The following is a 13,005-nucleotide window of genomic DNA, read 5'->3' on the forward strand; positions in this document are numbered from 1 at the left end:
GTAGGAGCGCGTACCTCGGTTGCGGTTTGTCCCTAGCCCTGGTTGGGTCGTGCACGTGGCAGCCACTGGATGTGCCCATTTCGCATCGATGTTTCTCTCTCTCTCTCTTCCTCTCTCTCCCTCCCACTCTATCTGAACAAAAAATGGAAAAATGTCCTCGGGTGAGGATAAAAAATAAAGAAAGAAAGTGATTTGAGGCTCAAATATTTTATTTATTTTTGCCTTTGTTTCCCCCCCCCCCCCCCTCATTTACCTTCAGTTTGGAGAAGAAAGTAAAGGAGATTGTACATAAAGCTTTTTGGGATTGCTTGAGTGTCCAGCTAAGTGAAGACCCCCCAACATATGACCATGCCATTAAACTTGTCGGGGAGATCAAAGAGGTAAGGTGAAGAGCAAATTGTGCTGCTTTTCTGATGTGTTAGGAATATTCAACTTCTCCATGTTACTGTGCCAGAAGACTAAAGAAATCGAAGGATCAAGTTAAATTACTTGCCAAAATGTGGATTAAGAGTTTTTTGGCTTAAAGCCCTTTTTAAAATTTAAAACAAGCTATGATAACCTGAAGGCATTCCTTTATAGACAGAGAAATATTTAATATTTTAAAAGACAATTATTTAAAGAAAACAATTTATTTTATGAAATATAGGTGATTTATAAAATTTTTAATAGGTATGGACATGTTCAATTTTAATAGGGGCCAAAAACTATTTCAGCCTGTGGGATAGAGAAGGCAGTAAGTGGAAGGTAGGTCTGCTTTTGCAATACCTTTAGTATCATAGAAGAGATATATTGCCTGGCTGGTGTGGCTCAGTGGTTGAGCATTGATCCATACACCAAGAGGTCGCTGGTTCGATTCCCAGTCAGGGCACATGCTCAGGTTGTGGGCCCAATCCCCAGTGGGGGGCGTGCAGGAGGCAGCCAATTGATGTTCTCTCTCATTGATGTTTTTATCTCTCTCTCCCTCTCCCTTCCTCTCTCTCTTAAAAAAAATCAATAAAGAAACAAAGAAGAGATATATCCCTGGAAATTGGCATCTGTGGTTGGTTCACAGGCTCGTGTTAATTAATGTTTTACTTTTCTCACTTTTATTCATGATGTATCCAATTGATTGCTACCTAGAGCTTAAATGGAAATTTAAACAGCTAGTCTAGATGACTTGCAAACATATTTTTCTGTAGATTTGTTGAATAAGGGGTTAAAATATGTGCAACATTATAGTAGCAGTTGGTAAGTTCTCATTTGGGCAGATGTTAATTCCTTTATATGTAATAAAAAATGATGTCTGACCAAGAAATTTATATTAAGCCTGGCTGTGCTCTTTTGCAGACTCTCTTATCTTTCTTGCTGCCTGGTCACACTAGACTGAGAAACCAGATTACAGAAGTCTTGGATCTGGATCTGATAAAACAGGAGGCAGAGAATGGGGCCCTTGACATTTCCAAGCTGGCGGAATTCATTATTGGCATGATGGGGACACTGTGTGCACCTGCTCGAGATGAGGAAGTTAAGAAACTAAAGGACATTAAGGAAATAGTGCCCCTTTTCAGGTATGGGAATTGTGTTAATCACCTTAAGTGCACCTAAAACATAGAGCCTATTTTCAGATTTAGACTTCCTCAAGTATAGATATGCATGCATTTTTTTTTATTTGAAAAGCAAACATTTTATAAAATATAGAAAGGTAGAAAGAAAAAATTTCATCCACAATTTTACCACCACACTAGCACAGTTATGTTGATATATGTATTTTTAGTTTTTTAACCTTAATGTTTTCTTTTTTAAAATTCCAAACCTACACAAAAGTCACAAAAACGGTGTAATTAACACTCATATATCTTTTATGTAGATCCACAAAATGTTTTGTCCATTTGCTTTCTTTGTATTTTAATTTTTTTAATCCTCACCCAAGGATATGTTTTTATTGATTTTAGAGAGAGAGGATGGGGGGAAGAGAGAAACATCTATGTAAGAGAGAAACATTGATCGGTTGCCTCCTGTACCCACCCTGACCAGGGATTGAACCCAAAACCTAGGCATGTGCCCTGATCAAGAATCAAACCTACAACCTTTATGGTATACAGGATGATGCTCATGCCAACTGAGTCACCCAGCTAGGGCTCCCAATTTGCTTTCTTTTTATATACATGTATGTATGTATGCATGTGTGTATGTTTTTTTCTCCTGAACCTTGTGAGGGGTAATGGCAGATACTGTGATATTTTACCCTTAAATATTTCGGCAAGTATCTCCTAAGAATGTGGACATTCTCCTACATAATCAAAATACAAAGAAGACATTCAATAAATTTAATTTAATATAATCCTGTGAACTAACATATAGTTTATATTAACTTTCTTTGGTCTTTTGTATGTTTATATTTAAATATATATAACTATGATTAAATTTATATATATATATATATATATATATATATATATATATATATATTTTTTTTTTTTTTTTTTTTAAATCCTCTCCCGAGGACATTTTCCCATTTTTTGTTCAGATAGAGTGGGAGGGAGAGAGAGGAAGAGAGAAAAAGAGAGAGAGAGAGAAACATCGACGTGAAAGGGACACATCGAGTGGCTGCCTCCTGCATGACCCAACCAGGGCCAGAGACAAACTATAACCGAGGTACTTGCCCTTAGTGGGAACCAAACCCGGGTCTCTCTGGACTGCAGGCCAACGCTCTAACCACTGAACCAAACCGGTCAGGGCTAAATTTATTTAATTTTTATGCCAATATGGGCAAAGAATTGACATGATGCTGCCTGAGAATTTGACTTTTGGTTAACTGATTAGCTCTGTGTTCCTGTAAACAGATAAAGGTCTTATGCATCAAAATGCTACTAGGCGCCCTGGCCGATTTGGCCCAGTGGTTGGAGCATCGGCCTGTGGACTAGAGTCCCGGGTTTGGTTCCCGCTAGGGGCATGTACCAAAAACAAACAAACAAACAAACAAACAATAAAATGGTACTAGGCAACATTGTTCATGGGGAAAGTGGCATCTGATTGGTAAATTGCATCTGGACTGAAAAGAATAATAATGAACTATAAATGCTGGATGGGACACCATACTTTGGACTTCTGTTTGTAGAGTATCTTTTATAAGTGGACGTGCCTCTGATGTAGACCCTAAAAGCCATGCTGTAGAGTTGTTACAAAATATATTAGCACCTGAGGCTTTTGAGTCAGGTGGCTTCCACATGTCTGAGTTGTATGCTTGTGGCTAATAGCTGTAACTCTTGAAAAGGGAAGCTTGGCCCTGGCCGGTTTTGCTCAGTGGTTAGAGCGTCCGCCTGCGGTCCGGAGAGACCTGGGTTCAGTTCCCGCTAAGGGCATGTACCTCGGTTGCAGTTTGTCCCCGGCCCTGGTTGGTCGTGCGGGTGGCAGCCACTCGATGTGTCCCTTTCACATCGATGTTTCCCTCTCTCTCTCTTCCTCTCTCTCCCTCCCACTCTGTCTGTACAAAAAATGGAAAAATGTCCTCCGGTGAGGATAAAAAAAAGAAAAGAAAAGGGAAGCTTGGTGCTGCCCTGTTGGTAAGCTGTGAATAGATGATGCCACACCTGTGGCTTATGGTAGTCTTGTGAGTCTGAATGTTTAATTGAACCTAAGGAGACCTCCTGGTGGGCATTACAGGCCTGACTTTTCCTGTTAACATTATACCCTAATTATTGTACTTATTTTTTAATTGAAAGCTTCATTGACATAATTATATTCACATGGAGTTGAGAGAAATAACATAGTACACTTTATCCAGTTTCCCTCAATGGTAACATTTTGGAAAATGTAGGGTATCACAAACAGAATGTTGACTTTGATACAATCTACTGATCTCACTTAGCTTTCCTGTTTTACTTGTATGTATATTTGTGTGTGTATTAATTTTATATGATTTTATCACCTGTGTAAATTTGTGTATCTGCCACCACATTCAAGATACTGAGCAGTTTTGCCCTGGCCATTTTGTCTCAGTGGTTTGAGTGTCAGTCCGAGGACCAAAGAGTCATGGGTTTGATTCCAGTCAAGGGCATGTACCTCAGTTGCGGTTCATTCCCTGGCCCTGGTTGGGGTTGTGCGGAAGGCAATCAATGGATGTGTCTCTCTCACATTGATGTTTCTCTGTCTCTCTTTCTCTCCCCCTCCCCCTCTATCTGAAGATAAATGGAAAAATATCCTTGGGTGAAGATTTAAAAAAAAATTCTCTGTAAGCATTTTCAATGGCTGCAAAATATTCATTTGCATATAATTAACTTTTTTTTGTTAAAATGGACAATTTGATTATGTATAATTATTTACTTTTAACCTTGCAATGAACATATTTGTGCACAAAACCTTTATCTGTATTTTAGGTTATTTCCTAAAGATAGGTTCTTAAAATGGGATGACTATGTCAAGTTTGCTTATTGGGTACATTTGGAGAATGAAACAGCAGTTATGCCTCCAGAACTAGAATGTAAAGCATGCCCTGAAACTAAGAGAGACCTCTGGGGTAAGAGGAGAGGGGAAAGGAGAGTTAATTTTCTTTCTTTCCTAGGAAAGTGAATTAACCTATGTGAGAGTAGCTACCGGGTGGTGAGCTCTCTACCCTTAACCTCAGGTCTTGGGCTCCTTCCTTCCTCTGTGGCTGCATGACGGCTGACCCAAAGCCAAAGAATGCATTCTGGTCTAGACAGGCAGTGGGGGGGAGCTGTGTTTGCTTGGGGGAAGGGGTGGAGGGGTGGAGACAGAAAGCAGCTTAAAAATTTGCAGTCTTTTCAAACTAGTATTTAAGCTTTTGTATTTTCTAAATTTGTTTTCCTTAATCTACTTTCTCATGATTTTTCTAACTTTTCTTGCCACTCTTTCTGAGATGAAAACGCTGTCTTAGATCACCTCTTTTTTGTTAAAATGTTTATAAGTGTCCATTTCTAAATCCTCTTGTCTCTTTTCTTTTAGGGCAATTTTTTCTGTGTTGGACTTAATGAAAGTGGACATGGCGAACTTTGCTGTCAGTAGCATTAGGCCGCATCTCATGCAGCAGTCAGTTGAATACGAAAGGAAGAAGTTTCAAGAGCTTTTGGAAAAGCAGCCAAGTATGTTTAATGTTTTGGGATATTCTTCTGTTGTCTGTGTTTTTTCATTTTAGTTGCTGTAGCTTGTTGCATAACACTATTGTTTTCAAAACAAAACTAAAGTTTAGTTTGGAGAATAGTCTCATTTGAAGACAGAAAAGCAAAAGACATTAGTACTTGAAAATAAAATTGAATTGACAAGCAAGAGAAATATAAATAGGATATTAGACTAGAAATTGAGCCCTGGCTGGTGTGACTCAGTTGGTTGAAGTGTCGTCCTGTGCACCAAAAGGTGGTATGTTTAAGTCCTGGTTAGAGCACATAGTCAGGCTGTATGGGAGGCAACTGATTGATATCTCTCTCTCTCTCTCTCTCCCCCACCTTCCTCTCTCTAAAATAAATTAAAAAACATATCCTTGACTGAGGATTAAAAAAAAAAGCACCCTGGCTGGTATGGCTCAGCAGTTAGTGCATTGGCCTGTGGACCATAGAGTCTCAGGTTTGATTCCCAGTCAAGGGCATGTGCCTTGGTTTCGGGTTTGATCCCCAGCCCCAGTCAGGGTTGTGTGGAAGGCATCCAGTCGATGTGTCTCTCTCACATCGATGTTTCTTTCTTTGTCTCTCTTTCTCTCTCTCCCTCCCTTTCTCCCACTCTATCTAAAACAAATCAGTGGAAAAATATCCTCTGGTGAGGATTAAAAAAAAAAAGAAATGCCCTGACCGGTTTGATTCAGCAGTTAGAGCGTCGGCCTGCGGTCCTGAGAGACCCGGGTTCGGTTCCCGCTAAGGGCGCGTACCTCGGTTGCAGTTTGTCCCCGGCCCTGGTCGGTTGTGTGGGTGGCAGCCACTTGATGTGTTCCTTTCACATCGATGTTTCTCTCTATATATCTGTTCCTCTCTCTCCCTCCCACTCTACCTGAACAAAAAATGGAAAAATGTCCTCGGGTGAGGATAAAAAAAAAAAAAAGAAATGTAAGATTGAAGACATCTTAAATAGGTTCTTAATGAAGATTGAGATAAATAGTATGCTTGGCCTTGATTTTTTTTTTATGTATATATTTTTCTTATTGGTTTTATAGAGAGAGGAAGGGAGAGGGAGAGATAGATAGAAACATCAATGAGAGAGGACATCAATTGGTTGCCTCCTGCATGCTCCCCACTGGAGATCGGGCCCACAACCTGGGCATGTGCCCTGACCGGAATTGAACTGACAATCTCTTAGTGCGTGGGTTGATGCTCAACCACTGAGCCACACCGGCTGGGCTGCTTGGCCTCGATTTTAAAAACATGACAAACTTCTTGTGACAGTTGAATTTACTTTCCTCTTCCTTGTGAGGTACATCAAGAAATTTCACAGAATTGCTTGTTTCTTATCTTATTCAGACCCAGAAAATGTCTTATTTTTATGAACTTCTCAGACAACTGCAGGAAAACAGATGACTAGAATCCAAAACTATGTTGCATTTCCAGGGTGCTTTTTGGATTCCTGCATCAGCAGCTGTTGTTCTGGGTAAATTGCAATCTTCAGATTCAGTTTATGACTAGTCCTGTTTAACCTCTAACTTGGCTGGTCACAGAGTGAAAGTGATAGTTTCAGCATAGATTGTGTTGCCTGACCAGAATAGTTCATTCAGCCCTGAGCAGTTGTTCACTCAGCCCTAGATAGAGAAGTTCAAGATGGTGCTTTGACTAGAATTGATCACACAGCTCACTTCCGCAACCAGTATTGTACTGTCCTTCAGGAGACATCCAGCGTTGCAGTCTGACAGGCTGGAGAGTCTTTGTGTGAGAGCCAGGACCAGCAGCTGGGGCCCAGCAAAGAACACACTGCTAGAGCAGAAGCGTTACTACAGTCCCTGAGCTGCTCAGAGTCTGGTTCTTGGTACTCACAGCGTAAAAGCCAAGGTTTCCCAAAGTTGCTGGGCTGCGATGAATGCTGTTGGCAGAGGCTGAAGGTAGAGCGAAGCTCAGAACCAAAAGCTCCCTGTGATCACTGTGTTGACAGAAGCAGAGTGTTGCAGCAACGAAGAGTGGACTCCAGCCATGGCCGTGGCTGCCCACTGGTTTTAAGGTGGATTCCACTGGCAGAGCTGCAACACATTCCGAGACCTGACAGGGAAATTTTTTGCTCAGAAAATGTGGACAGAAACCTCATTTTCTTTTTCTTTTGTCCTTCAGAATTCCTGGTATATTACTCAGCTTAGAGTAGTAGAAAGTGTGTGATGGTGGATGAAACACAACTGAGGGCCCTGACCAGGAAGCTCAGTTGGTTAGAGCATCCTCCTGATGAGCCAAGGTTGCAGGTTCGATCCCTAGTCAGGTCCCATACAAGAGTCAACCAATCAATGCATAAATAAGTGGAACAACAAATTGATGTTTCTCTCTCTCTCCCCTCCCATTCTCACCGCTCCCCATCTCCCTCTTTTCCCTCTTCCTCTCTCCCTCTCTCACCCTTCCTCTCTCTCTAAAATCAATAAATTAAAAAAAAAAAATTTTTTTTTAAAGCTAACAGAGGCCCTGGCCAGTTTGGCTCAGCGGTTAGAGCATCGGCCTGCGGTCCAGAGAGACCTGGGTTCGGTTCCTGCTAAGGGCACGTACCTCGGTTACAGTTTGTCCCCGGCCCCAGTTGGGGTTGTGTGGGTGGCAACCAGTCAGTGTGTCTCTCTTATATCAGTGTTTCTCTCTCTCTTTTCCTCCCTTTCTCCCTCCCGCTCTATCTGAAGATGAATGCAAAAGTGTCTTCGGGTGAGGATTAAAAAATAAATAAATAAATAAAGCTAACTGAGGTCCCCCTGACAGTGCTCCAAATGCTGCATGGTACATGTCAGATGTGACAGAGCTCACCTCCCACAAGGCTGAGAGTAAACCAGACTGATACAAGACTAAGAACTACAAGGGAAAACCAGGGTGAGAGAGAAGAGAGCAAAGGTTTGTTGAACATCTGTAGGGAGCAAGGCCTGGCTAGGTGCTTTATAGGTCATGATCTTGTTTAATCCTCACAGTCGACTATGACATTATGTACATTTCTTTATCTTAAGAATCTGATGTTCAGACAGTTTATGACTTGTCTAAGATCATTCCGCCAGTAATTACAATACTGTGATTTGGACTGAGTTCTAGGACATTCCGAAGTCCGTGCTCTGTACTCTACCCCACTTCCAGGATGGTCTTCCCTAAAGTAGTTCCGAGAAGCATCCCTCCTGATTGTCAAAGTAATGTTCACAGCCTTGTTTTCCACAGATTCCCTGGACTTTGTCACCCAGTGGTTGGAAGAAGCCGCAGATGACCTTATGAATCAGAAGTATAAAAATGCCCTGCCCGCTGGGGGTGGGGCCACTGGCTCTGGGGACGGCCCCATGCCAAATCCTGTTGCTGTCCAGAATTATGCGTACTTGAAGCTTCTGAAATGGGACCACCTCCAGAGACCTTTCCCTGAGGTGAGTGCTCCAGAACAGTCTAACTGCTCCTTTATTTCTGTGCTGCTGAACTTTTATAAATGATAGTTTTGTTATGTTGTAATTCATATACGACAAAATTTCCCCCTTTAAATTGTCCAATTCAGTAGTTTATTGTATATTCACAATCATGTGACTATTACCACTATTTCATTTCAGAACATTTTCATTACTCCAAAAAGAAACCCTGTATCCATTAGCAGTCACTACTCCCCCTGCCTCCCGCCCTCCCCACCACTACCCTCCACCCCCACCCTGCCCCAGCCCCTGATAACCACTGATCTACTTTCTATCTCTGGATTTGCCTGTTCTGGACATTTCTTTTCTTCTTTTTTTACTATTTATCTTCAGGTACAGAGAGAGGGAGAAAGAGAGAAACATCGATGTGAGAGGGCATATCAACTGGTTGCCTTCTGCACAACCCTGACCAGGGCTGGGGACAAACCGCAACTGAGACATGTGCCCCTGGCCGGAATCAAACCCAGGACCCATTGGTCTGTGGGCTGATGCTCTACTGCTGAGCCAAACCGGCCAGGGCTGGACATTTCTTATAAATGGAATCATACAGTATCAGCCTTTGTGTCTGTCTTCTTTCACTAAGGATAATGTTCATCCATACAGTAGCATGTGTCAGTATGCCATTCCTCTTTTTTTTCAGTTGTATTTTTCTTATTGTGGTAGAATAGACATTACAGAATTTATCATTTTTAAGTGTAGAGTTCAGATGCATTAAGTACATTCACATTGTTATGCAGCCATGACCACCATCCATCTTCAGAACTTTTTCATTTTCATAACTGGAAACTCTATACCCTTTATTTGTTTATTAATTTAATTAATTAATTTTTTGGTAAGTGCCCCTAGCAGGAACCGAACCTGGGACTCTCTGGTCCACAGGCTGACACTCCAACTGCTGAACCAAACCGGCCAAGGCTAATTTATTTATTTATTTTTTTTATTAATTTTTTTTTTATCCTCACCCGAGGATATTTTTCCATTTTTTTTTTTTTTGTACGGATAGAGTGGGAGGGAGAGAGAGGAAGAGAGAGAGAGAGAGAGAAACATCGACGTGAAGGGACACATCGAGTGGCTGCCACCCGCACAACCAACCAGGGCCGGGGACAAACTGCAACCGAAGTACGTGCCCTTAGCGGGAACCGAACCCGGGTCTCCCCAGACCGCAGGCTGACGCTTTAACCGCTGAGCCAAACTGGCCAGGGCTAATTTATTTATTTTTAATAATTTTTTTCTTAATTAATTTTAGAGAGAGGAAGGGAGAAGGAGAGAGATAGAAACATCCATGAGAGAGAAATATCGATTGGCCACCTCCTGCATGCCCCACACTAGAAATTGGGCCCACAACCTGGGCATGTGCCCTGACTAGGAATCAAACTGGCAACCTCTTGGTATATGGGTTGATGCTCAACCACTGAGCCACACCGGCCAGGCTATACCCTTTATTTTTTATTTTATTATTATTTTTTAATTGATTTAATTTTTTAAAAAATTTCATTAACTTTAAAGAGAGGAAGGGGGAAAGAAAAAAAGCGAAACATGGATTTGTTGTTCCACTTATTTATGCATACATTGGTTGCCTCTTGTATGTACCCTGTACACTGACCAGGAATCAAACCCACAACCTTGGCATACAGGATGATGTTCTAATCAACTGAACTACCCATCCAGGGTTCTGTACCCTTTAAACAGTAACTCATTCTTTTTTCCTCCCGTCCCTGGCAACCAACATTCTACTTTGTGTCTGATTTTGAGTACTGTAGATACCTCATATGAGTGAAATTACACAGTATTTGTTCTTTTGTGTTTAGCTTATTTCACTCAGCATAATGTCTTCAGTGTTCCTCAGCATTTCTTTTCAAGGCTATTTGGCTATACCACATTTTGTTTATTCATTTATCAGTTGATGGACATTTGGATTGTTTCCATTTTTTGGCTATTATTGATTGTGCAGATGTGAATATTTGTGTACAAGTTTTTGTGTGAACATATGTTTTCAGTTCTCTTGGGTATGTACCTCGGATAAGCTGTTGGGTCATGTAGTGACCCTTAACTTTAACATTTTTTGTTTTATTTGTTTAATCCTCCCCTGAGTATATTTTTTCATTGATTCCTAGGAGGGAGGGAGGGAAAGAGAAAGAAACGTTGATGTGAGAGAGATACCAATTGGTTGTATCCTGCACAACCCCGACTGGGGCTGGGGATTGAACCCGCAACCCAGGTATGTGTGCTTGACCAGGAATCAAACGCTCAACCTTTCGTTCTAATCACTGAGCAAAACCGGCCAGGGCTTAACATTAACTAATTTTGAGGAACTGTTTTCCAAAGTAGCTGCTCATTTTACAATCCCATCAGCTTGTGCTGCTGAACTACTATCCTGCTATTACTTATCTTGCTTAAAAACAGTAGCAATGATGTTGCCTTTCACTTTTATCTAAAGAAACTTCTCCTTCTATTCAGAGCAATATTTTTTTTTTTTTATGTTTTTCACAGTAAGTACTTCCAACTGCAGTAGTCCTTTGAGGAGATGATTAACAAGGGATTTCCCTATTTTGTCTGCAAATAGCTGGTTTGGTGTGTAGACTGCCCCCTCTTTTTGGAGGGCATTCAGGCTTCTGATCTCTAGCCCAGATGCTGCTACTTCTCTAAATATCTTTATCTCTGAGTTCCTTATTGTTGTTTTCATGACATTTTAAGCCTAAGGTTTCACCGCTTGCCTCTGAGTTCCTTGTTTTGTGCCAGAGGAAGGTGTTGAATTAGGAGGAAGGGAGTAGGGAGCAGTTTCTTTCTGAATAGTGGCATGTTCTCTCCTGGAGCACAGTTCTCAGTCTCAAAAATAGCTGTGAGGAGAAAGGTGTTTTCACTGGGGACAGATATCTATTCTCAGAATTGGTCCTTGGAAATCTTTTGCATCCTGAATTCATGGACTACATACTACTGGGAGGCATTAAAGCAAGGATGCTGCTGTTTAGCAAAATGAATTCATGAAAGAGGTGGATGGGAAGTCGGTTGAAGCATCTGTGTTTAACAGTGGAGTGTCAATCTTCAAGGATAGTTTTTATTTCTTGAGAAGAATTCTGGACTAAGACCCCAAATTGTTACTGTCTTGATTTGGTATGTCAGTTTCTTATAGCAAGACCAGTCCTTAAAGTTTATTTGATTAACCTGTAAAAACTCAGGTCAGAAGTCATATCTCCTCGGTCTTTCTACTGCTCCTTTCCTCATTCCACACAGGGGACTTTGCCCTGGTAGGACCCAGGGTACAGTCATGGAAATGCACCACTGACTGCTTTCCAGGAGGCTTTGGGTTATTATCTATAATTCCCACTTTTTAAATTTACTGTTTATTTTTCTCTTTCTTTATTCACTTAACAATTGTTTTTTTTAAATATGTTTTTATTGATTTTAGAGAGAGGGGAAGGGAGAGATAGAAACATCAGTTGGCTGCCTCTTATACGCCCCCTACTGGGGGTCAAGGCCAAAACCCAGGCATGTGCCCTGACGGGGAGTCAAACCAGTGACCTCTAGGTGCATGGGAATGACACTCAACCAACTGAGCCACACTGGCTGGGCTCACTTACTAATTCTTGAGAGCCTCCTTTCTGCTAGGTACTGAGGGTGAATCAGTGTGGTCTCTGCCCTCAAGGACTTTCTCCCCTCTTCATTCTGGTGCTGGATTGGGTGACTAGCTGTGTGGTTTGCCCAGGATTGGGGTGTGTGTGTGTGTGTGTGGTGTGTTGTATGTGTGTTGGGGGGAGGGCGTTACCCGTCCAAAGTCCTTGTGCCTAATGAAAACATTGGAGTCCAGAGTAAGGGAAGGTTTATTGATCAAGAAGGCACCAGCTAAGAAAATAGGAGATCTAGCCCTGACTGTTTGGTTCACCGGTTGGAGCACTGGCCTGTGTACCAGAGAGTCCTGGGTTCGGTTTCCACTAAGGGCATGTACCTCGGTTGCAGTTTGTCCCTGGCCCAGGTTGGGGTCGTGTGGGTGGCAGCCACTCAATGTGTCTCTCTCATGTCGATGTTTCTCTCTCTCTCTCTCTCTCTCTCTCTCTCTCTCTCTCTCTCTCTCCCTGGCACTCTATCTGAAGATAAATGCAAAAAGAAAATATGAGGTCTAACTCTCAAATCCATCTTCAGAAAGTACAGAATCAAGGGAATGGAATGTGGGAGGGGCTGATTTTGTAAAACTCAGGCCACAAGTAGAATTCCTAATGATTAGCATGTCTGTATGCAAGACAAAGCAGGAGCTACTAGCCTGAAGGCCATGGGAACAACACTGCCAGGAACACAGGGAGTCAGAGGGAGGGAGCATTTCACTCTTACAATGGGGTGGTGGTGGTTCAGTTAGGAATTTCAGTTTTAAAACTGTGACAGTCCTGGACAAATTGGGGTGAGTTGGTTACCCTCAATCTGTATCTCATTACCCTTTCCCATCTAATGATATAACTTTTATTTTTTGAGTATTGCCTCTGCCA

At 41.8% G+C, this 13,005-nt stretch overlaps 1 protein-coding gene across 5 annotated transcripts in view; it reads left to right on the forward strand.

Annotated features, from left to right (window-relative positions):
• Positions 1–13,005, forward strand: part of TCP11L1 (t-complex 11 like 1) — a 44,149-nt gene that overhangs the window by 17,035 nt on the left and 14,109 nt on the right. For all 5 annotated transcript variants that reach the window (XM_036257752.1, XM_036257749.1, XM_036257751.1 and 2 more), the window contains 4 exons: positions 260–380; positions 1,327–1,547; positions 4,942–5,078; positions 8,298–8,494. In XM_036257752.1, coding sequence (XP_036113645.1) covers positions 260–380; positions 1,327–1,547; positions 4,942–5,078; positions 8,298–8,494 — 676 coding nt within the window. The remainder of the gene's footprint in view (positions 1–259; positions 381–1,326; positions 1,548–4,941; positions 5,079–8,297; positions 8,495–13,005) is intronic.

The sequence above is a fragment of the Molossus molossus genome, unplaced genomic scaffold, assembly GCF_014108415.1.
Source record: "Molossus molossus isolate mMolMol1 unplaced genomic scaffold, mMolMol1.p scaffold_m16_p_13, whole genome shotgun sequence".
Lineage (NCBI taxonomy): Eukaryota > Metazoa > Chordata > Mammalia > Chiroptera > Molossidae > Molossus > Molossus molossus.